We start from the raw sequence: 26056 nt of genomic DNA, 5'->3' as shown, positions 1-26056 counted from the left end.
ACTTATAAATACATTACCATTTTTAAAATTCATGTTTCTAAAATTTACGATTTTTTTTAAGATTTAATTATACTTTTCTAAAAACGTGAATATTTTTCAGATATCCATGGGCACCTTTAAAATTCATGGCTTTAAAAAAATTTATTAATTATTTTCTTACAAGTTTCGAGACTGTTTTTTGCGAAACAGTTTTTAAATGAAAAACTAAAGCAAACAGGAAATCCAGAGGAAAAAGAAAAAGCTAGAAAACGGGATGAATGTGCCGACGTAGACGCCAAACTGGGCCGGCCCTCACAGCCTCGCGTCTGCGCTAGCTGCTACCTCGAGATCTGCCGCATTGAGCGCTCCTCCCTGTTTGGGGTTGGGCCCCGGCGGCGGCGAACCACCCGAGGCGGCACGCGACAAAGGCCGGCGAGGGCGGCCGCGTAGCCGAGGCCTTTGGTGCCGTCAAGGTCCACAAGGAGGGCAGCGTGGCGTTGCCCCAGATCTGGCGCTGGGGAGGATGGATTCGGCGCACCTGTCAGCTTCCCGGACCCGGGCAGGGCGCCCGGCCGCACCATGGCCGGCGATTGCTGCAGAACTGCGGCCATTGCTGCTCGGAGCGTGCCGATCGTTTCTGGTTAGTTAATTCCTCTTTCAATCATCTCACTTACAGCACTTATTTCTCTGTTTCCCCATCGTTCAGAGTAACCAAATACACTTGCTGCTGATCGATATTAACACTTAGGATTGCACATTTCTACTGCACACATCTAAAGCTACACATAATCACTTGAACCAATGAAATAAACCACTGTCAACCCAGATTAAAGACCATCATATGCGCATTGTACAGTACAAGTAAGGGAGTAACGTCACACAGTACAAGTACAAGTTTATAAACTGAAGTTTTGCAGGGATGTCCACAACCGATTTAGTCCAGATGACGAAACCATCGTGCAACAAGGAGAAACTAACTTGTCGTAACCGCACAAAATGCTCAAATTATTCAGGGTAAGACCCTCATGATTACATCCCAATGTATCAAGGGCCGTATGCATCGTTCTGATGCAGAGGCCGGGGTGAACCCCCTTTTCGAAAAAAAACATCCCAATGTATCAGAATAACAAAATAATATTAAAGTCTTACATTTACCACAATAATTTAACAATAGTAAAGTTATAAATATATCAGAAGAGCTAAACATCTTCATCTTTTTTTTTTGAGTCGCTAAAATCTTCATCTTTATTTAGAGGTAAAACAAGACACACGATATTAACATTTGCTGCTGCAGATCATCCACACCCTGGTTAATAGTCAAGAGCTCTTCTTCAATGGATTGCAGCACAGACACTGCCTCCTTCGGAGAAAACGCTTATTCTACGGCTGTGTTCTCTGCAAAGCTTGCCCACTTCACGACCACAAAGACATAGACTTGATCGTACACCTTGTCAAAGAGCCGGAAGTAAGCAATTCTCCATGTCTTCTTGAACAGCAGTGCACAAAACACCATCCAGAGTCCCACCACAAATCCAAGCACAAGACCAAAGTAAAACGTCAGTGGATCAAATTTTTGGTTGCTGTTGGCGACATCTCCCTGGATGAAAGGATCATTTCCTGAACAATTCTTGTGGACAGGAGGCCCACAAAGTCCATTGTTGCCAATGTACATAAGTGACGGGTTCTCGGAATTGAGGGTGTCAAGTTGGCGGCCAGAGGGTATCCTTCCAGACAAACTGTTGTAGGACAGGTTCAGGGCGGCCAGAGATGTCAGATTTGACAAGCTCGATGGGATTTCACCAGAAAGCTTGTTCTGAGAGAGGTCAAGAGATACCAGTGACTGCATGGTGCCAATCATGCTTGGAATTTCTCCACTCAATTGGTTTGATGATAAGTTCATATTCATTAGTGCAGCAAGCGAAGTGATGTATGTAGGAATTTCACCAGTCAGGGAGTTGCATGATAAATCAATGCTCACAAAATATGCAAGTGTTCTGCCAAATAAGTATATAAGTTGCTGCCCTTTTGTCTGTACTGACAATATATGTCCTAGCTGTTCAACATTCAGTATGCTGCTAGTGCGTAATTTTGTGGTTCCATGAGATTCAACAGAACCATCCATACCAACGGATTCCTGTTGTAATGTTCTCATAAATGTTAGGTTCAACAGATGCTGAGGTATTGCACCAGAGAAGCTGTTGCCTGATAGATCTAAGTATCGAAGATACCCAAGCTCTATTATGTCAACTGGAATATTATCAGAAAAATTATTGTGGCTCAGTATGAGAAAATGTAAATTCATCAGCTTTCCTATCCATGCAGGTAATCTTCCAGAGAACTTATTCCATGACAGATCCAAGAACTTCAGACCTGTGTTGTTCTGCAAAAATGCTGGCATTTTTCCTGATAAACTGTTATTGCTGAGTATAAAAAATTGTATGTTGGGGATTTCAAAACATTGGGGAATTTCACCCTCCAAAATATTGTTCGACAAATCCAGATACACCAACCATTCAAGTTTGCAAATAGACTCTGGAATATACCCACCAATTTGATTTGAATGCACAGACAATACTTCAAGTAGTGAGGCTCCAAGGTTTGATGGTATTGTTCCTGAAAATTTATTGTTGGAGATGTCTAACCATGTGATATTATTTGGCAATGCAGGTATTGGGCCAGTAAACCGGTTTGAATTGAGAATGAGTTTCTTAAAAGCCATGCGATCCAGATCTGCTGGCAAGCTGCCACTTATTTGGTTGTTAGAGATATCCAGTGATGTGGCATGTGAAAATGCAGACCAAAACCAATCAGGAAACTCGCCCTTCAAACCGTTGCTTGAAATGTCAAGCCCAGTGGTTTTCAGCTGCTGAAGCCAAGGTGGAAACAGAGGACCCATCTGGCAAGATCCAAATGATGCATACTTCAGAGTAACGGGAGGACGCCAATCAGAACTCAGTACAATCTTCAAATTATTGGAAGAGATGTCTATTGCCCTTAAACTTGTTAGATTTATGAAGTGTTCTTCCGTGATCACTCCAGTGAAGTTATTTTCCCTTAGGGCCAGAGAATTCAGATTAATAAGAGAACCTATTTCAGTGGGTACAGTTCCACTGAGAAGATTGCTTGAGAGGAGAAGTTCAGTCATATACATCAATTTCCCAAGATTGGCTGGTATACTTCCCGTGAGCTGATTGTTATAGAGTGCAAGGGAGGTTAGAACTGTCATATTCCCAATCTGTGGTGGTATAGTTCCAACAAGGCTGTTTGAATAGAGGTATAGTATGCTCAACCTAGTGAACTCACTAATAAAGTCTGGCAGAGTTCCAGTGAAATTGTTGATACTAAGATCCAGCTCCTGCAATTTTTTCCAGGTGCATTGTGGCAAACTCTTCATAAGCACTGCTATGTCGCCATTTATGCCATTAACAGAGAGGTCGAGGATTTCCAAACTGCAAAGATTCTTATAGTATCCTGTCATCATCATGTTCGTGTTCTCATTGCGTGAAATATCAAGGACTTGAAGGTACGTCATGTTTCCTAGTGTGTCAGGGAGCTGGCCGAATAACCTGTTATCCCCAAGATCGAGGTACTTCAAGGTTGTCGCTTTCCAAAACCAACCATATGTGAGTGAGTGCTCAAAATCATTTGAGGACAGGTCAAGCTTCTCAAGTTTTGTGAGATTAAGGTGCAGAAGTGATTGGTTTGCACTATCAAGTGAACAGGAAGAAAGATGAATAACCCTCAAAGGTGGAATCATATTGAGGGTATGAGGCCAGTCAGCTATCCCTGAGAGCTGGACTCCGTTCATGCTAAGGAACTGCAGGAAAGGTAGCTTCGCCAGCCAGGTGATGTCCATTGAGTACATCATAGAATTACCAGTTTGGGCAAGGTCAAGATACTGCAACTTAGACAGATTTCCTAGCTGAGAAGGCACTCTACCGGCAAATGGTATACCAGAGAGGTCAAGGTATCTCAAGTTCGTCATGGAGCCCATTAAATTAAGAATTTTGCTATTTGGCCCTGGTAAACAGTTCATGCTAAGGTCCAGGTGCTCTAAATGCTTCAAGGAAAGTAGAGAGGGACTTATCTCGCCGAACAAAGAATTGTCATGTTCACATGGATCATAGTAGCCCCAGGGGTTGTCCTCCACAATTGTACTGCGAAGGTGAAGCTTGACGACATGGCCAGTTCGATTGTTGCAACCGATGCCTCTCCACCGGCAGCAATCTTGGCCGTCCCATGAGATGAGGAGGTTGGCGCTGTCGCTTGTAATGCCCTTTTTGAAGGAGAGCAAGGCAGCCCTCTCGGCCGGGATGCAGCCACCCCCATGGGCATGCGGATGCTGGGGTTGTAGTGCATCATTTGTGAAGAACGAAAAGATGCTTATGCTGATGAGAGCGAGCAAGAGATTGATTGTGCGACGCATGGTGAATGAATGATTGAGTTGTCTAGCTGGGTGTTAGTATTTAGTTATGTACCAGAGGTATATATGTCCATAACTTGTCAAAGTCCCCGTGGATGCTTGTTCAATCATACAATATACAATATTGTATCATACAACTATACAATATTTTGTGCCCATCTGTGATGGGAGTCACCAACTACTCCACTAGTTGGCTGACTCCTGACTGCAACCGCACTGTACCGTTGGCATCAAAGTCAATTGATCCTGCTGTATATGTGGCGTGCACTCGACTAGGTACTACTCCAAACCTGACCAAAATTTTGTTTTGCAATTTCGCTGAAACCCTATAGTTTTATATGTTTAAACTGGATTGCAAGGAGCATTAGTAGCACAAATTAGCTGGTAAGACTATAGCTTCTACGATAGTTGGCCGGATTTTGAAGCATGCCCTTGGTCCCAAACAAAAGAAATAAATGTTGCTAGAAGAAAGAAGTTGGTTGCTGCATTGGATGGAAAATTATGCAACTGTTAGTGAGCGCTGGAATACGTGTTGAGCTTCTTTTTTATTTGAGGTTTATACTGATTGAGCTTTGCAACTTACTTAATGGCACGGGCATTGATATATTTAGCAGGCCCAACACGAAGCTAATGACAGGGGTTATTTTAGCCTGAATTTTATAAGGTCCTGTTTGGAGAAACATCGAAGAATCAGATCTATGGAGCACCCCCAAGCCACAAGCCCACAATCATCAAAAGGTGCCGTCAAGGCAGCTGTCTGCGCCATGAGCTTTGGAATACGTGTTGAGTTTTTTTTTTTTTTGAAGTTTATACTGATTGAGCTTTGCAACTTACTTAATGGCACGGGCATTGATATATTTAAGCAGGCCTCTGCCTCCCCTACTTTGAATCTGAGTTTTATAAGGGTCCTGTTTGGAGAAACATCGAAGGATCAGATCTATGGAGTAGCCCCTAGCCACAAGCCCACAATCATCAAAATGCAGAACTTATTTCTGGCTAGCTAATGACAGGGGTTATTTTAATCAAAAATAGGACAGGGGTTACTATTTTAGTATGACCAATTAAGAACCAACCTTGCTGAAGGAGAATGAGCGAGTAACTAGTGGTTTGTGGTGAGCTGTTTTCCTGTTGCATATGGAATGAAGATTTCTCTTCTTCACCTGCTAGGTGCTACCACTATGCTAGCTCTATATTTATAAGTTCCCATTATGTGGAACTTGTAGTCAAGTTGCAACAAGTAGAAGGCTTGATGATGGCACCTAAGCAAATAAATATTGACCAGTATGTATGATTTTTCTTCTTCTTTTGCATGTGTATATAAACTGTTGTTTGTTTGATGATTGTTGTGCCAGTTTGGATACGGGACACTGCTGTTTGTTACATACTCTATTTTTGTAGAATACCTGTTGGCTAAATTATTCTTATGCCAAGATCCAGCAAGCAAAAAGGGATTGAAAGGAGCATTAGTAGCACAAATTAGCCGGTAAGACTGTAGCTTCTACGATAGTTGGCCGGATTTTGAAGCATGCCCTTGGTCCCAAACAAAAGAAATACATGTTGCTAGAAGAAAGAAGTTGGTTGCTGCATTGGATGGAAAATTATGCAACTGTTAGTGAGCGCTGGAATACGTGTTGAGCTTCTTTCCTAAGTTATTTCATCACATATAACACATATATTTTTGGGGTAATTTCGAAACTGGAACACACACCTTGACTATAAGAAATCATATAAACTGAACTGAGATCGTAATGTTTCCTGATTGTGTATCTTGCTGTATGGTTGCCTATTGGTAGTCTTAAGACCCAATATGTGTCCATAGTCATCTATCCATAGTCCTAAGCCCCAACAACTGAATCTTCAGATTGCTGATTGTAAAGATATGCTTAATTATGTGAGCTTTCAAACTAATCGCCATAGGTTTCCACTCATACAGATACTCTGCCTCGGAAATTTCTTTGTTTTACTAAATGTTTTCTTATCAAAAGTCCACAGTATTAGATTACATGGTATGATCGTTGCTTATTTTATATACATCCATTCTCCTTGGTTTGATTACATGTTAAAAGGATTTTATTTGTTTTGGTTCTAGTCGTCTCACTAACATCATCTTGGTGCAGCAAATATATGGTCTTGCTTTATCTGTTATCATTTGTTTGTTGGCGAGCCATTACTTGATGACTTGATTTGGGCTCTGCGGATTGGCTTCATGAGAACGTTTTTCTCAGTTTTGGTTATGCGTTACTAATTAATTTGTGTTAGCAGATTGACTTTTTACTGAGTTTATCTTAGCGGGACTTGTAATTTTCTAAACAGTAGGCTTTGGGCTCTTTTACATAAGGGTTAGGTTTCTTCAGATTCATGTACCCTGGCGCTACAGCATTACACCATTGATAAAGCTTCTATACAATGGTGTTTAAAGCTTAAATTAACAATTTCATCAGAGTTCAAGCATTACACTCTGTTATGTTTCTTGCCAAGTGCTCTATGTAATGCTTTGTAGTCCCAGTGTGACTTCTCTGTTTTCTTACCTGTCAGGTGATATTTTATATTCAGTCTGATCATGGAAACAATGTAAAATATTTCATCTTGACCTATTGCATCCATTTTTTCTGTTTTAGTACAGTATATGTATGGGTGCGCAAAATATACCTATTTACCCTGTTTGAGGTGTAGTGTAGTAGTAGAAATTTTTATGTACAGTCAACTATAATTGATTAACCGCAAGGCTTCATACATGTGTACGAAAATAAGCTAGTACGTAATATAAATGCAAAACTTTTGAATGCCGTAATCTTCGTTTCGTTGTATGACCTACAGTTAATGCACATTCTTACATCACAATAATGACATACCTCAGCCGGTAAAACTGTAGCTCCAACACTAGCTGGCCGAATTTTGAACCCTGCTCTTGATCTCAAACAGAAGAAAGAAACGCTGGTAGAAAGAAATTGGCGGATGGCTGCACTGTATGCAACAATTATGCTACTTAATGGCACAGACATTGATAAGTTTAATCAAGTCTCTGCCTCACTATGAAGCCTGATTATTAGAAGTGTCCTATTTGCAGTCTTAATTAATAACTGACCTTGCTGAAGGGGAACGAGTGAGTGACTACACCAGAACATTGTTTGTTAGATGATTGTTGTGCCAATTTTGGTTTGGAAGTTGGTGCACAGGATGATGGAAAACCCAATTTCGGAAGAGATAGCACCTTCTGGAGCAATTGCTGGTTACTCCCTCCGTTCCTAAATATAAGACCTTTTAGATATTCCACTACAAACTACATACGAATGTATATAAACATACTTTAGTGTGTAGATCCATTTATTTTGCTCCGTATATAGTCTATAGTGAAATCCCTAAAAGGTCTTGTACTTAGGAACAGAGGGAGTAGCTAATTTCTCTTCAATCATTTCTCTTACTTATTTCTCTGTATACCCGTCATTTAGAATAACAAATTACACATGCCCGAGTCTAAATCTTGTTAAATTCAACATTTTGTGGATTGCGCACTCAATGATATTTCTACTGCACACATTTGGAGGCACCCCAGACTAAGTACTCTCGTACTCTCGTACTCTCACCCCAGCTGGCACGCAGCCCCACACCCTCACCTAATTAACTCACACACACTTGAGTTGCGCCAACGTACAGCATCAGGCGTGACACTTCATTGCATCTTTTGTTAAGGATAAGCTTCACCCGTAGTTAGTCACTTAAGCTAGCTACTTCACTTAATTGTCAGAAGCTTATCCATCAGGCAGAATAACACAGCAATCGCCACCAAAGTCAAAGTAGACTGAAAAATAATCGCCACCAAAAATAATTGCCCATGCACCGTGTCGGGATTACCTTTTCTTTTTGACAAAGGATTGCTCCCCGATTTCCCTTTTTGCGTCAAATACTTGTATTACTCATATGACAGGTTAAATTCAGTTTGACCACCTAACAAGACGACAGTGCGCTGTTGAGTTCTACCATAGATCACCAGTATATAGCTTTACAGAGTTTTGACATCAACGCACATGAGTAATACTAGTGTTCTGTCCTGCCATGCTGTGTCCGAATTCATGAATTAAGAAAGCAAATCTTCATCTATCTCTGTTTCCAAACAGTCTGAGTCAAGTTGAGTCACTCAACTACAATGGGAAGATTACTCCATTATCTAGCCAGCGCCAAACTTTCAATTAAAGCAGAATCTCTGCCTCCAGTGCATCGTGACATGATAAAAGCTGATGGCAAGATGTGAACATTATGGCCCCTGGCCACTGCTGAGTACCATATGTGTTCAGTTTCACCCATCATTGTTACTCCTACTTAACTAGCATCAGTTTGTTGCATTCTTCTTCATAAATAGTCCTTTTAGTATTTGTCTTCTTCAGATTATCCGCTCTTCAGGCCATCAACTATTTAATCTGAGGGCAGGCCCCGGCTGTCGCTCCCCAAATATTACGGTCCAAAGTTTTTCATCAGGCTCCTTTAGTTGTATTCAACTCTTTTGTCCGCTCATCGCCTCATCGGCCACCTTTAGTTGTATTCAGCAGTGGCGGAGCTATGTTGAGGCCAGGGGGCCGCTGGAATAAAGTATCACAGATTACAGCTACAAGTTTATAAACTGAAGTTTTGCAGGGATGTCTACAACAGAAAAGTGTTGAAATTATTCAGGGGAAGACCCCCATGATTATTACAACCCAGAAGAATAGTAAGGTCCTACATGTATCTGAATAACTAAACAATTCTGAGGTCTTACATTTACCACAATAGTTCGACAATAGTAAAGTCATAAATGCGTCACAACAACTAGACATCTTCATCTTATTTAGAGGGTACAAACAAGGCGCACGATATAACATATGTTGCTGGAGGTTTTCCACACCCTGGTTAATAGTCCAGAGCTCTCATTCAATACGTTGCAGTACAAACACTACCTCCTTAAGAGAAATTGGTTAGTCTTCATCTATTTTCTTTGCGAAGCTTGCCCACTTCACAACCACAAATACATAGACTTGATCGTACACCTCGTCGAAGAGCCGGAAACAAGCAATTCTCCATGTCTTCTTGAACAGCAGTGCACAAAACACCATCCAAAGCCCCACCACAAATCCCAGCACAAGACCAAAATAAAAGGTCAATGGCTCAAATTCTGCCTTGCTGCTTTCGAGATCGCCACGGATGGAAGGATCATTTCCTGAACAATTCTTGTGCACAGGAGGCCCACAAAGTCCACTGTTGCCGATGTACATAAGTGACTGGTTTTCAGCACTGAGGGTGTCAAGTTGGGGGCCAGAGGGTATCCTGCCAGACAAACTGTTGTAGGACAGGTCCAGGTAGCTCAGAGATGTCAGATTTGACAAGCTCGATGGGATTTCACCAGAAAGCTTATTCTGAGAGAGGTCGAGTGATTCTAATGACTGCATGGCGCCAATCATGTTTGGAATTTGTCCACTCAACTGGTTTGATGATAAATTCAAATTCACTAGTGCATCAAGTGAAGTGATGTCTGTAGGAATTTCACCAGTCAAGGAGTTGCATGATAAATCAATGCCCACAAAATATTCAAGTGTCCTGTGATATATAAGATGCTGGCCTTTTGTATTTACTGACAATATTTGTCCTAGTTCTTGAGGCCCAATTCCGATCGCAAATTCACTGGGATCATGTAGGAGAAGATCATACGTATCCATGTATTCCTCTTGTAATGTTCTCCTAAATGTTAGGTTCGACAGATGACAAGGTATTGCACCAAAGAACCTATTGCCTGATAAATCCAAGTATTGAAGGCGCACAAGCTTTGTTACGTCGACTGGAATACTATCAGAAAATTTATTGTGGCTCAGTATGAGAAAACGTAAATTGGCCAGCTTCCATATCCATGTAGGCAATCTTCCAGAGAAGTTATTCCATGCCAGATCCAAAAACTGCAGACGTGTGTTGTTCTCTAAAAGTGCTGGAATTTTTCCTGATAAACTGTTGTTGCTGAGTATTAGATATTCTATATTGTGGATGTCAGGACATTGAGGAATTCCACCCTCCAAATTATTGTTCGACAAATCCAGATACTTTAGTTGTTCCAATTTGCAAATGGATTCTGGAATGTAGCCACCAATTTGATTTGAATGCATACACAATACTTCAAGTTGTGAGGCTTCAAGGTTTGATGGTATTGTTTCTGAAAATGTATTGTTGGAGATGTCTAATAGGGTGATATTTATTGGCAAAGTAGGTATTGGTCCAGTAAGCCGGTTGGAACTGAGATAGAGCTGATCGAAAGCCATGCCATCCAGATGTGTTGGCAAGCTGCCACTTATTTGGTTGTTAGAGATGTCCATATATGTGGCATTTGAAAATGCAGGCCAAAACCAATCAGGAATCTCGCCCTTAAGAGCGTTGCTTGAAATGTCAAGTGCATTGGTTTTCAGCCGTTGAAGCCAAGGTGGAAAAAGAGGACCAATCTGGCAAGATCGAAACCATGCAAAGTCCAACGTAAAGGGAGGGCACCAATCTGAATTCAGTACAATCTTCAAATTGTTGGAAGACAAGTCTATTTTGTTTAAACTTGTTAGATTTGCAAAGTGTTCTTCCGTGATTGTTAGAATTGTGTCGAATATTATTGTACAAGTTAGGTTACAGTTGGACTTGGAATCGTACGGTGTGTAGACAGGATATGGAGTCGTGTCCTAGTAGGACACTTGTATCCTAGGCCTCTCATATATAGCGGGGCTAGACACACGATGTAACCTATGCCAACATAATAGCACCGAAATGCAGGGGAAGCCGGCGGCATGTGCCGGTGTCCAGGGCGACCGGGTGCGGTATTGTAGCGGTGTCATGGGGAGGAGCGCCCATAGTCAGGCCCCGGGGATGTAGCCATGTCGGTGAACCTCGTTAACAAATCTCGGTGTCGTGCTCGTGTGATTGCTTGGTCCTCGGATGATCGACGGTATGCCTCGGATTTATTCTAATAGTGATCACACCAATAAATCTATTGTTCCTTAGGTCCAGATAGATCAGATTAATAAGAGAACCTATTTCAGTGGGTACACTTCCATTGAGATGATTGTTGGAGAGGTCTAGATAGGCTAGGCTAGTTGAATGCATAAGCTCTGGTGGTATAGGAGCAGTGATGTTGTTATTCGAGAGGTCAAGTGCAGTCAAATACATCAAATTCCCAAGCTCAGCTGGTATACTTCCGGTGAGGTGATTGTAGCTGAGCTCAAGGTAGGTTAGATAGGTCAAATTTCCAAGATGTGGTGGTACAGGTCCAGCAATTTTGTTGGCCCGGAGGTAAAGAGTGGTCAAAAACCTCAAATTCCCAAGCTCGGGTGGTATACACCCGGTGAGGTCGTTAATACTTATGTCCAAATAAGTCAAAGTGGTAAGGGCACCGAGTTCAGGTGGTATATTTCCATTGAGGTGATTGTTGGAGAGGTCTAAAGAAGTCAGACATGTCAAATTCCCAATCTGTGGTGGTATAGGTCCAACAAGGTTGTTTATGGAGAGGCTTAGTATGCTCAACCTCATGAAGTCACTGATAAAGTTTGGCAGAGTTCCAGTGATATTGTTGGAACTTAAATCCAACTCCTTCAATTTTTTCCATGTGCATTGCGGCAAACTCTCCAGCAACACCTGAAAGACTCCGTTCATGCAAATATCAGAGAGGTCAATGATTTCCAAACTGCAAGGAGTCTTAAGTTTTCCTGTCATCATCAAGTCCACGTTCCAATTATGTGAAACATCAAGGACTTGAAGGGACGTCATGTTTTCTAGTGTGTCAGGGAACTTGCCGAATAGTAAGTTCCACCCAAGATCGAGGTAGTTGAGGCTTGTGGCTTTCCAAAACCAGCAAGATCCAAGTGAGTGCTCAAAGTAATTCCAGGAGAGGTCAAGCTTCTCAAGTTTTGTGAGATTAAGGTGCGGAAGTGATTGGTTTGCACTATCAAGTGAACAAGCAGAAAGATCAATAATCCTCAGAGATGGAACCATATTCAGGGTATGAGGCCAGTCAGCTATCCCTTTTAGTGTTATTCCCCTCATGCTAAGGAACTTCAGGAAAGATAGCTTTCTTAACCAGGTGATGTCTGTTGAGTACACATCTGAATATGAATATTCACCAGTTTGGCCAAGGTCAAGATACTGCAACTTAGACAGATTACCAAGCTGAGAAGGCACTCTACCGTTGAATATGGTATGCCAGAGAGGTTAAGGTATCTCAAGTTCCCCATGGAGCCCAGTAAATGAGGAACTTGGTTATTTGGCCCTAGTAAACAGTTCATGCTAAGGTCCAGGTGCTCTAGATGCTTCAAGGAAAGTAGAGAGGGACTTATCTCGCCGAACAAAGCATTGGCATCTTCATATGCATCATAGAACCCAGTGGGGTCGAACGTCACATCCGGATTGTGAAGATGAAGCTTGATGACATGGCCAGTTCGGTTGCTGCAACTGATGCCTCTCCACCGGCAGCAGTCCAGTCCGTGCCACGAGGCGAGGCGGTTGGCGTTGTCGCTTGTAATGCCCTTTTTGAAGGAGAGCAAGGCGGCCCTGTCAGCGGGGATGCAGCCGCCACCATGGGCATGCTCATGCTGGTTTTGTACTGCACCACTTGCAAAGAATGAAAAGATGCTTATACATATGAGTGTGAGCAAGAGATTGGTTGCGCAACACATGCTGGATGAACGAGCTGTCTCGCTGGAAAAGCAGTGCATACAGACTCATGGTGTCTATGGCAAAAGTACCCATCCTTCAGGGAATTCGCTCAAGTCTGGTTCATACAAATTTGTGGCCAGACTCTGGAGGGAGTCACCAGCCACTCAACTAGTTGCCTGACTGCAACCACACGTACGGTACTGTCAAAGTCACTCAATTATGTTCTATATGTGGCCAAATTCTTAATCTGACCAAATTCTTTCTGGAGCAGGGCTGGTTACTATTCCTAATCTGAACAAATTCTCTCTTTCGTTGAAACTCTCTAGAGTTTTCAACATCAAACAACATACAGGAGCAAAAAGGGATTGAAAAATTCATAAGTAGCAGAAAATAGAACTGTAGCTCCAACGCTAGCTGGCCGGATTTCGAACCCTGCTCTTTGATCTCGAATAGAAGAGAAAATGTTGGTAGAAGAGTGCAGTGGGTTACTGAAGTGTATGCAACAATCATGCAGCTCTTAGTGTGTGCTGGAATACGGATCGACCTTCACAATTTACTTAATGGCACAGGCATTGATAAATTTAAGCCTGGACTTTAGGAGAGTCCTGTTTGGAGAAACATCAAGCAAAGAATCTGATATGTGTGGAGCAATCAAAATGCAGATCTTTTTTCTGGCTATTAATAATGGCATGAGTTACTATTATTGTAAGACCGATTAAGAACCAACCTTGCTGAAGGAGAATGAGTGTGTAACTAGACCAGTGGTCTGTGTTGAGCTGTTTTCTTGCTGCATATTTGTTGCAGATTTCTTTCCCTGACCTGCTTGGTTGCTACCACTATGCTAGCTCTGAGCTACTTATATTTATATGTTTCCATTTTGACAAATTTGTAGTCAAGTTAGAAGGTTAATGATGGCACCTGAACACATTAATATTGACCGGTATGATAAATTATTCTTGTGCCAAGATTCAGTGAGTAGTCCTTGTGGAGTTGAACTGAAGACGCTGCCGCTTCTACATTTTCTGCACTTGGAGTTTATGTTTTTGGGGAGTTTGCCTCTATGTGGTCTCAGGTTTACATTTTACTTTTGCTGCTTCACTAACTGAACTTTGAGCTCTAAATAAAAAGCTGGGCTGAAGCTTTTGTCCCAAAAATTTTTTATATTGAACGAGTGGTATTAGGCGATGGGGCACAACACTTTCTGACAGTAGGCCATTTTTATTTATTTTTGGCACTAAGGAGGACGGGCGACTATGCTGAATATAAAACATACAGCGAATAAGGTAAGGAGTACATCGTTTTGCTATGCCGATGTTTTTCTTTTCCTGTGTGCAAATTTTTTAGATCACAGCATTTCTTGAGGCCAAGAAGAAAGATTGAGATATGACTTATCCATGTTGGTTCCACGCACAACCACACAGGTCGTAGAGACTGGTCATGTCAGCACTGTTCAACTGAAGACTGAAGATGCCTCAAGTGTCGAATCTGACGGCTGTCCTCGCTTCTCCGTCTTCACCGCTGCTCGGACGGTCTAGATCCCTTCCTCACGCAGTTACCGTTAAGGCGGTGCCGTAGTTAGTCACTTAAGCTGGTTGCTTAACTTGATTCTACCTGCAAAGAGGCTGGGTTCTCTGAATTGTCAAAATCCTATATAGTCGTATATATACACCATATGTGCGATTCTCATCTGACAGGGGCTGAATTCCCCAATTTCCTGTCCGAATTTGAGTGTGGTTTCTTCCCTTGCTTGTCGGATTAGTAGTAAGGTCTGACAGGTCTGCACACGCATGGACCTGTCATCTGTACGAGACTCCACGGTTTTGAAATGCTAAGTGGCATCCTGTGTTGTTACTTGTTACCGTGGAATTCTTGCCCATGAACTTGTGTTGAGTAGAAGCTGACATTTTTTGCTCTGTATTGCAGATTACGTATGGACAAACAAAAAAAAAGATCCAGATCTGCCCGATCTGCTGGACATTAATGGTGATGTACTGGTGTCACGAGCTGAGGCTACATATACCGGCCAAACGCAAAAGCGAGGTTAGTCAGCCGATCGGTGGGACGTGTGTGTGGCATTGCTCAAGCACAACCAGGCATGAAGATGAAGAGATGCATCGTTGCTAGCATCCTGCTCATGAAATGCTTTGGTTCCTCATCAAAAAAGAGGAATCTCCTTGTTTGATGAAATGCTACTTACAGATGATCTGGTCCCCAAGGACATTGCCATGGATTTTCTCATAATGGGATACTCGAATGTTTGGATGCAAAGAAATGATAAAATCTTCAGAAAGTTCCCCCAAGATAGTAGCATACAGATCAAAGCAAAGGAAAGTAGATTCCCTCAACACTTGGATCAACAACAACTTATAATCCTTTCATGGAATTTCTCTAAAATTTATTCTTGTTCATGGCCAGAATACTTGGATCTTCAAGTCAGAAGCTTTGCATTTTAGCCCCCCTTTAATAATTCACACAAATACATCACAAGGGCCCTTTAATCTCCTAATGTCATCCAAAACTGAAGTTCCACGTTGGTCCCTGCAAAAAGAAAAAAAAACCTTATCCAGGTTGGTTGCACCACGCACAACCACACAGCTCGTAGAGGCTGGTCGTGTCAACACTGTCTAACTGAAGACTGAAGATGATTGAAGTGTTGAATCTGATGGCTCTCCTCGCTTCTCTGCCTTCACTGATGCTCAGACGGCCGTTTCCTTACACTGTTACCGTTAAGGCATTGCCGTAGTTAGTCGCTTAAGCTAGCAACTTCAGTTGATTCTACCTATAATGAGGTTGGGTTCTCTGAATTGTCAAAACCCTGTATACTCTTATACATACACCATATATGCGATGCTTATCTGAGCGGGCCGAATTCCCCAATTTCCAGTCCCAATTGTCAGATCAGTAGTAAGGTCTGACAAATCCGTACTCACGGGCTTGTCATGTATACAGTATATGGCACTACTATGTCATTTTTTTTTGCGAGGGTAAAGAGTTTTATTCCATAAGAATAGGGTTACAATCGAGAGGCAAAAGTTCCTCTATGCACGGTGGTCCACGATCTAGCCATACAGGAGTCGCATTCTCAATACTACTATGTCATTGTCCAGATCCAGATCTGCCCGTTAACTTTTGAAATGCTAAGTGGCAGGTATATTTATACTTGTTAATACTAAGTGCAGGTTAAATTCAGTTTAGTTTTATTTTTGACAAATGATTGCTCCCCAATTCTCCTTTTTGCGACAAATACTTGTATTACTCATATAACAGGTTACAGTTTGACTACCTCATCAGGTATTCAGGTACAGACCATAACCAGACGACAGTGCACTTTTGAGTTCTACCATAGTTCACCAATATATATAGCTTACAGAGTTTTGACATCGACGCACATGAGTAATACAAGTGTTCTGTCCTTCCATGTTGTGTCTGAATTCTTGAATTAAGAAGGCGAATCTTGATCTACCTCTGTCCCTGTTCTTTATCAAGTCAATTGCCTCCAAACAGTCTGACTCAACTAGAATGGGATGATTACTCCATTTTCCAGCCAGCGCCAAACGTTTCGTTAAAGCAGAAAGCTCCGCCTCCAGTGCATCGTGACATGATAAAAGCTGATGGCAAGATGTGAACATTATGGCCCATCCTAGCATTGTCTGAGTAACACATTTCCGGTCACTGCTGAGTTATCAGTTGGATCGAGTAACCACCCATCCTTGGCCCGGTGGCATGCAGGGAATATTACACATCGCTGGCGCTTTTACTTGGTGGTGTCTACAAATGCAGAATCTGAATCTATAAGCATTGTCACTCCTACTTAACTAGCATCTGTTTGTTGTATTCTTCTTCATGAACAAATTCCTTTTAGTATTTGTTTTCTTCAGGTTATTCACTCTTCAGGCCATCAACTATTTAATCCGACTCCGTCTTATAAATCATATAAACTTCCCATAGTTGATATAGGTGGCAAAGATATGGCTGCTGGTGATGACAAAGGTGCTGCTGCTGGTACGTGTGCATGCATGACATGGAACCCGTGGACTGGATTCTTGCTGGGAGGGAGAATGATGCCACGGTGCAGAAGTTACACAACCGTGATAAGGGCCAGTTCTTTTGACTCGATTCTGAAGAATCGCTGCCTGGAAAATCACAATCGCAAAATAGCTCATATCTACCCCAGGAATCGTCTAGAATCACCCCCAATTGAGAGTGCATTTCAGAACCGTGAAAACTTGGCGATTCTGGCAAGCCCCTCAAAACAAAACGATTCAGTTTTAGCAAATACCCCTATTGGACCTAGAAATTACCCCAATATGCCACTCGGGCCAGCCGACCAACAGAGGCCCAAGTACTCGATTCATCCCCCTCCAGTCGCGCGTCCCCCCTAGTGGCTCGTCACCATCCAGAACAAACCCCGTCGACCTAGGGTTGGCTCCACCAGTCGGATTCCCTGCCCCGACATTGCGAGATTCGCTAATGATGCATACATGCAACCTCCACATCCATTTACAGGTGCCAACGCTTTACCACCTGAAGATGATGGTACCAGGGTCGCTACACGTGAGGCTATTGCTATCAGTCTTGTACCTTGAGATCGTCCATCTATTTGTAGTCTGCAACTCGCTTTGAACTTGTAGTATTAAGCACTATATAATATTTCCACTCTGGTTCTAAATTCTAATACTAAGCACTTTATGATATTTGCAACTTGCTTTCATGTTCAAATTAGACATGAAACCTTTAGAAATAACCAAGTGTTACCAATTCATCACTCACTTTGGTCTAGGGGCATTACAAACATTTCAGCGCACAACTTATACAACAATCACATGCTAGAATTACAAAAAAGAACCGGACAGACGATTATGTGGGCAGTTTCCTAAGGCTTGGTTTCAAGCAAAGACCTTTTTTACTATATGATGGTACAGTATGATCACCTTAACCATGAGAATTTGATCGTCTTTCTTTCCTAATTTATTGCATCACATATAACTAGATAAACAATTTGGTAAGTTCGAAACTGGAATACACACTTTAACTACTCCTTCAGTCCCAAAATAAGTGTCTTAACTTTAGTACAAAGTTGTACTCAAGTTGAGACACTTATTTTGGAACGGAGGGAGTATAAGAAATCGTATGAATTGAAGTGAGATCGTGCAGATTGAATTCTCTCGGAGTAATGTTTCCTGGCTGCTGTATCTCGCTGCTTGGTCGCCTGTCCGTAGTTTTAAGGCACAAATGTCTGCATAGTCATCTATCCATAGTCCTAATTAAGCCCTAACAACTGAATCTGCCGATTGCTGATTGTAAAGTTATATGCTTATGTGAGCTTTCAAACCAAGCGTCATAGGTTTCCACTCATACAGATACTCTGCCTCAGAGATTTCGTATAAGTGTAGGATTATCGAGGGAAGGTTACATAAAACTTGACGTAAGCCTTTGTGTAAGTGTTGGGTTACTGGAATATAATTACCGGTCGTAAGAGTACCTGACATCGGGAGAGAGGCGCTGCTTTGTCTGCAGGCTTTCGACGAGATTCTTGGACGAGACACACGAGGACGGCATGCACCTCGTGTTGTCGCCCCTCGCTTTGTCTGCAGGCTGCAGCAGGAGAGGAGCCTATATAAACTAGCAGCTCGAACCAACAGACATGTGAAAGCAAAGAGCACAGAGCAGGCTTAGCTAGCTGATCAACGCAAGCACGGCCTCAGTTGCCACTTGCCATGGCAAGCACGACCAATGCCGCGGTGATTTTCGGCATCCTAGTTTTTCTGCAGGTGTCGTGCGCCTTTTCCAGGCACCCCGCGGAAGGTAAGTTCGAGCTTCGACAGAACGTTCCGGCGGTGATGACGGTGAACGGCTTCCAGGAAGGAGAGGGGGGCGGCGGGCCGGCATCTTGCGACGGCCAGTACCACAGCGACGATGAGTTCGTGGTGTCGCTGTCCTCGGAGTGGTACGCAGGCGGGGCACGGTGCGGCAGGACGATCCGCATAGTCGACACTTCCAATATCGGCTTAAACGCCAAGGTCGTCGACGAGTGCGCCGGCTGCGACAACGAGGTGGGCGCCTCGTCCCATATCTGGAAGAGCTTCAATCTTGACACCAGCCAAGGTGAGGTCAACATCAGATGGTCCGACCTGGACTTTTAATAAACTGCAGAAAAGCATGCATGAGGACGATGTTGATGTTCACGGAGTATTTGCTTTCAAGTGTGTAATAACTGGGATATGCATGAATCCCTTAATGTGTCAGCGTCGTTTATTGGTTTCCCGGCCGTCTACGAGGCAGAAGTCACTGAATAATAATGCGATAACCTACATGCGTACATGCATGTATATGTGGTAATTTCTATACTTATTCGTGAACGTTAATGAACGTATGTTTGTAAGTGTGCAAGTCAGACTAAGGTGATCTCATCTCGCTGTTGTTAGGATTATGTGTCCTGCAACTATATTCAAATACTTATTATCATTAATATTCAGAATACCTCATATGGAATTATACATGTGTTTTGTGCATGGAATTACTCTTGCTGGAATGTACTTAAGTGTTGCATGCTTAAGGAAGCCGGTCAATTATCGGTGGAATACAATATGCTTTTTATATTGGAAAGACTATCCGGGTACGCTGATAATTGGAAGAAACTAGATCGTGTAATTAGATTACGACCCTAATGTTGATCTACATAATTAGAGGAATTTATACTCTATTATGACGCGTTGCTCACAGGCGCGTGCTTCAGGGACTCAACGGATAGGATCCACTAACAGATAAATTATATCGTGGTTGGTAGTTTGATCTGGACTCTATCCGGAAACTAGTTTAAAGACTAGGAATCTTATAACTGTATAACATGCGGACTCTTTGGAAACGCAGTATAAGAAGGTCCCTACCCCCTAGCCTCGGATATGCGATTGTGAGCGGCACCACGGAAAAGCGCGGAGGAATAGGGGGTAGACCACAACATATTTCTAACATTGGTATCAGAGCTCATGGAAGAAGATAGGAAAACTTCACAAGGGAAAGAGAGACACTCACATCATCAGGAGTTACACCTTGGTGAAGATAGGAGGCGTTGGCAGAAGAAGAATCAAGGAGGTGATTTGAGGGACAAAATCAACAGGAAGAGAAACTGGGAAGATCATAATGGAAGAGGTCCAAACTCTAGTTTTGATAAGAGGAAATTTAGATGTCATGGTTGTGGAGAGTATGGGCATTTTAGAACTGAGTGCAAGAATAAGAAGCCTTATAAACAAGATGACAAGTCTAAGAAGCAGCATCAGGGCAACAAGAAGGATAACTCTTCTCCTGATGGTACGTACAATCTATTTGTTTGTTCTGAATCATTGTTTACTACTTCAGCTTCAGATCATTGGGTAGTAGACTCTGGTTCCACTTCGCATATTGCAAGGAATAGTGCTGGTTTCACCTCTTTAAAACCCATACCGAAAGGAACTAGATTTATTTATCTAGGAACAACTGCAAAAGCTGATATCTTGGGCATAGGTGATTATACACTCAAACTCCCCAGTGGAGGAAAATTAATTTTGAAAGACACAGTCTATTCCCCTAGCATGAGAAAGAATTTAATCTCTGTTTCTAGACTGGAATCTATAGGTTTTAAGGTCTTATTTGGAGATGGCAAAGTTAAAATACTGATGAATGGAAATTTAGTTCAATCAGGAAATAGATTTGATGGTCTCTACTATATTGAGGATCTTATGGACATCGATAGGATGGACTATATGGTGACTGAACAGAACTCGGTAGTGAGGAATATAGATGGAAGCAATAATTGTTCAGAATCATATCTCCGGCATCTTCGTTTGGGTCATATCTCAAAGAATAGAATTAAAAGGCTAATTAGTTCTGGAATTTTAAACTTCAAGTGGGAAGACTACGGCATTTGTGAGGCATGTGTTGTAGGAAAAATGACCAGGGCGCCTTTTCCTAAAGCGTCAAGGTCTACTGAACCACTTGCTATTGTTCATTCAGATATTTGTGGTGAGATGTCTGTACCTACATTTGGGCAGAAGGTCTATTTCATTACTTTTATAGATGATTTCTCTAGATACGACTATGTTTACTTAATTAAGCATAAGTCGGAAGGTTTTGACATGTTCAAGTTATTTAAAGCCGAGGTAGAAAATCAGTTGAACAAAAAGATCAAGGTGCTTAGAACTGATCGTGGTGGTGAATACACATCAGGAATATTAGATGATTTTTGCAAGGAAAATGGAATTATTCACCATTATACCTTACCATATACTCCTCAGCAAAATGGCGTAGCTGAAAGGAGGAATAGAACTTTAATGGACATGGTTAGGTCTATGATGGCATATTCAGATCTTCCTTTATCATTTTGGGGAGAGGCTCTTCATACTGCTGTTTACTTGCTTAATCATTCACCTTCTAAATCTGTTAGTTCTACTCCTTATGAATTATGGAAAGGGAGGAGATCATTGCATTTATTTTAAAATAGTGGGAGGAAATTTTACACACTTGTCACTTTATGTTGATGATATACTTATTGCTTCTAGTAGTAAGGAAATGTTGGTAGAAGTTAAAACTTGGTTATCTTCTACATTTGAAATGAAAGATATGGGAAACGCTTCCTATGTTCTAGGAGTGGAAATACTTAGAGATCGGAATAAAGGTACTTTGGGTTTGTCTCAAAGGAATTATTTAAAATCTGTTCTTAAACGTTTCTCTATGGAAAACTGCAAGCCTGCTTTAGTGCCCATGGCTGTAGGAATTAAACTCAGTGAGGGTATGTGTCCTAAAACTCCTGAGGAAAAGAAGAGAATGGAGAAGACTCCATATGCTTCTGCCTTGGGATCTTTGATGTATGCCATGTTATTCACACACCCTGATTTGTGCTATACTGTTGGAGTGTTGAGTAGATATCAAATGAATCCAGGAATTGGGCATTGGAATCAAATTAAACATGCTCTTCGTTATGTTCAAGGAACACTGGATTATTCACTCTGTTTTAACCAAACGGATCTACAGTTGCAGGGCTATACTCATGCTGATTGGCAGGGTGATGTGGATGACCGGAAGTCTACATCTGGGTATCTATTTAAATTAGCTAGTGGCGCTATATCTTGGAGTAGTAAGAAGCAAGATTCAGTGGCATTATCTTCCATGGAGGCGGAGTATATTGCTGCGTCGGAAGCTGTGAAGGAGGCGGTGTGGCTGAAGGAATTTCTTTGGACTTTGAAGATTGTTGAGAGTGCTAGCAAACCAGTGGTGGTGTATTGTGATAATCAGGCTGCAATAAAGGTTTCCAGATATCCCAAGTTCCACAGCAAGATCAAACATATTGAGGGAAGGTATCACTATATACGTGATGTAATTAATAGACTTAAGTCTGTTTCTTTAGAGTTTCTACCTAGTACTGATATGGTTGCTGATCCCTTGACTAAGTCACTTCGTCAGGTGGTATTTGGTAAACATGTTCAAGCTATGGGTTTATGAATTTTTGAATGATCGTTTTGGACAAGTGGGAGATGTTAGGATTATGTGTCCTGCAACTATATTCAAATACTTATTATCATTAATATTCGGAATACCTCATATGGAATTATACATGTGTTTTGTGCATGGAATTACTCTTGCTGGAATGTACTTAAGTGTTTCATGCTTAAGGAAGCCGGTCAATTATCGGTGGAATACAATATGCTTTATATATTGGAAAGACTACCCGGGTACGCTGATAATTGGAAGAAGCTAGATCGTGTAATTAGATTACGGCCCTAATGTTGATCTACATAATTAGAGGAATTTATACTCTATTATGACGCGTTGCTCACAGGCGCGTGCTTCAGGGACTCAACGGATAGGATCCACTAACAGACAAATTATATCGTGGTTGGTAGTTTGATCTGGACTCCATCCGGAAACTAGTTTAAAGACTAGGAATCTTATAACTGTATAATAGGCGGACTCTTTGGAAACGCAGTATAAGAAGGTCCCTACCCCTAGCCTCGGATATGCGATTGTGAGCGGCACCATGGAAAAGCGCGGAGGAATAGGGGGTAGACCACAACATATTTCTAACAGCTATCCCCTATGAGGCTATGAGCACTGCATACCCAGGGCATCTCATGCCTTAAAACGCCCGCAAATGTTCGGGCCGACACGTTCAAATCTTTTTTGCCGTCCAACATGGTGGCAAAAACATTCGCGGACGCATTTGGGTTCCAAATTCCCGCGGACCAGACGCTATGTCAGGGGAGGTTTAGGAGAAGGGGCGGTGGACAAGATGACGCATACACTAGTAGAAAAATGGTCATTTGTCCTGGTTCGTAAGGCCCATCTGTCCCGGTTGGCGAACCGGGACTAAAGGGTCGTTACTAATGCCCTAGGCCTTTAGTCCCGGTTCTTACACGAACCGGGACAGATGGGCCTCCACGTGGCCGCTGCGGCGAGCCCAGGCAGGAGGGCCTTTGGTCTCGGTTGGTGGCACCAACCGGGACCAAAAGGCATCCACGCGTCAGCAGCTGGCAGGAACTGAGGTTTTTGGTTTTTTTTAAAGGAGGTGGTTTTGGGGTTTTGGGGGTTAATTTAGGTTGTTAGCTAGCTAATAGAGAGAACTGTCCTCTCTTATCTCCATACTTGGTTTGCAAACGCTATTGGTATGCCTAAACATGGCTTAGATTGAAGTGAAGGCAATATGTGGTGCATGTCGAAAGTAATACTAATCCTAACTTGATCAAGTTTGGATTGTACTACTTTCGACATGCACCATATGCATGTTGCCTTCACTTCAATCCAATCCATATTCATTTCACCCACTGATATATAATAACTCTTCATGCTCACATCATGCATCATCATAATAACAAGTCCTACTAATCATCATCATACAACTTCTACTCGTTATTAATAACAAGTCATACGATCATCATCCTCATAGTCATCGAACCAACCCTACTTAATTGTTCTTAGCACATGATCATCAGTATTAGGTAGGACCTAAATACCCCCTTTAAGGTAAAATAACATAAAACAATATAGACCCTGACTCTCCATTATGGAGAATGGAGATCATCCTGTCTCCAATTCTTGCGCTTCGCTTTTTTTGTTTCCAAGAACCTCCTTACAATTGTCCATACATTTTTTCCATTATTTGATTAGCATGTCTCCACTTATTTTAGAAATCCGGTATGGACAGTTCAAATTTGTAGGATGATTCTGATACATCAAATGAGGCAGACAATCCATCGGGATTCTCTGTTGAAAAACATAGTAATAACTTCATAGTTAGCAATGATGTACTAGTTTTAGAAGTATGCAAAAGATGCACGGATGTCGTAATAGTAAAAAATGTTACCAGGGTATCTCCATGGTAGTTACCGTGGTTCAGCACGTGCACTAGTGGCACGTATTGACCATAATGTTGAGGAGTTTGATTGTAGATATTGTAATTCTCAATATCAGTACAAAATGCGATCAGATGATTTTTCTCCTGATAAGTTAATTCGGAGCCATCGGTGTAGTGGGTTTTGTCTACCATCTTCCGCACATTCTTTGAAGATTAAAAATAAGCTGTCAATGGAAATAAGCTGTCAACTATTTTTAAATAAACAATATAAATTAGTTAATAACTATGTTTGAGAAACTCACATAGCGGTAGAATTGGAGGCGTATCAACAAGGACCCAAATTTCCATATTGTCTTGCTCGATTTCAGGATCACCAAGATCCATGATGACAAGCATATCCTCATGAAAAACCATACATCTTGCAAAGTGCTTCCCATTTTTTGCAACCAAAATGGGTTACACTCTCAGAATTGTACAGTTTTACTTCGAAATCCATACCATGGTGGGTCCTTATGTGAATTTTCTTTGTTTCCATCCGTTCATGGTCTTCAAAACCCATCCTCTCCAAGACATAGTGTCTTGCATGGCATGGGATAAGCTAGTCGAATTGTAAAAGATGAAAATTATACGTTGAAATAGTTGAAGTCGTGCTTAATTATGAAAAAAAACACTTGTCGTCATTGCGTACCGTTTCAACATCGAAGGTCTCCTCGAGCTTACTGCTGAAGTGTCGATCTTCGTCTAGGCGAGGCCTGTCACACAGACCTCGGTCGTCGTGGCACCAGTCGCACTCCCCCGGGAGACTTTCGTCGTCCGAGTACGACATTTCCTATGTTCATAATTCAAATATTAAACTTGTAAAATTAAATATATGTACTAAAAAACCTAAATTAGATCATTATTATTCATCACGGGCTGACTATCGGTCTGTCGAGTCTTTTTTTGAAAACTCTCAGCTCACGTGGTGTACATATTCGACCGTCGGTGATGGTAGCTCCTCCTTTCATTCCCGAGTGCATTACACCAAATTGTCTAGCACACTGGAATGAAGGAGAAGCTACCCCCACGACAACAGTCGGGATTCTTCGTCCTCTCATATATATATGGTGGAGACTCTCCTTCACTGATTCCTCTCTGACATTTGCGACAGTCGGTGATGGTAGCTCCTCCTTTCGTTCTCGAGTGCATTACACCAAATTTTCTAGCACACGGGAACGAAGGAGAAGCTACCCCCACGACAACAGTCAGGATTCTTCGTCCTCTCATATAGGGTGGAGACTCGACAGACTTAAAGTCAACCCGAAATATCGTTTAATTATCTTTCTAAAAAAGGACATATCGAGCGCCTGAAATTTGCCGGAACGGAAATATACATGTTTTATCTACATCATATGAGCATTCAAACTTGATGGCCATTACATTTCAATGTTTTAAAATATGAGCAAAAACATTTCAAAATATCTTATAGGACTCATGTTGACATGGAGATTTGGCTGGTCTCACTTCGAGGTCGGAGGGGGGTCGGTGACGGGGACGACGACGGGGATGATGGAGGGGGCTCCTAGATTTCTGCAAAAACAAAACCCTATAAGCTATCAACTAATCAAATGCATACACCTTTGATAACCCACAAGTATAGGGTATCGCAACAGTTTTCGAGGGTAGAGTATTAAACCAAAATTTATTGA

General features: G+C 41.9%; 3 protein-coding genes across 3 annotated transcripts; 1 reads left to right on the top strand and 2 right to left on the bottom strand.

The window, feature by feature from the left end:
• Nucleotides 1-1000: 1000 nt before the first annotated feature.
• Nucleotides 1001-6046, bottom strand: LOC125515154 (receptor-like protein EIX2). The gene has a single exon (XM_048680594.1). It carries the CDS (start codon nt 4403-4405, stop codon nt 1355-1357), a length of 3051 nt encoding a protein of 1016 aa, XP_048536551.1. The 5' UTR covers nt 4406-6046; the 3' UTR covers nt 1001-1354.
• A 2992-nt stretch (nt 6047-9038) lies between these two features.
• On the bottom strand, nt 9039-13140 carry LOC125515803 (receptor-like protein EIX2). The gene is given in 3 exon segments (XM_048681306.1): nt 9039-10990; nt 11373-12583; nt 12586-13140. Coding segments are annotated over 3 exon segments (3372 nt in total). The 5' UTR covers nt 13105-13140; the 3' UTR covers nt 9039-9348.
• Nucleotides 13141-18762: 5622 nt separating this feature from the next.
• Nucleotides 18763-19188, top strand: LOC125516509 (putative ripening-related protein 7). The gene has a single exon (XM_048681930.1). The coding sequence runs from the start codon at nt 18763-18765 to the stop codon at nt 19186-19188; it is 426 nt and encodes a 141-aa protein (XP_048537887.1).
• The last annotated feature ends 6868 nt before the right edge of the window (nt 19189-26056 follow it).

Source organism: Triticum urartu, chromosome 6, assembly GCF_003073215.2.
Source record: "Triticum urartu cultivar G1812 chromosome 6, Tu2.1, whole genome shotgun sequence".
Taxonomy (NCBI): domain Eukaryota; kingdom Viridiplantae; phylum Streptophyta; class Magnoliopsida; order Poales; family Poaceae; genus Triticum; species Triticum urartu.
The sequence above is the reverse complement of the archived record's forward strand: the minus strand, read 5'-3'. Positions and strand labels throughout refer to the sequence as shown.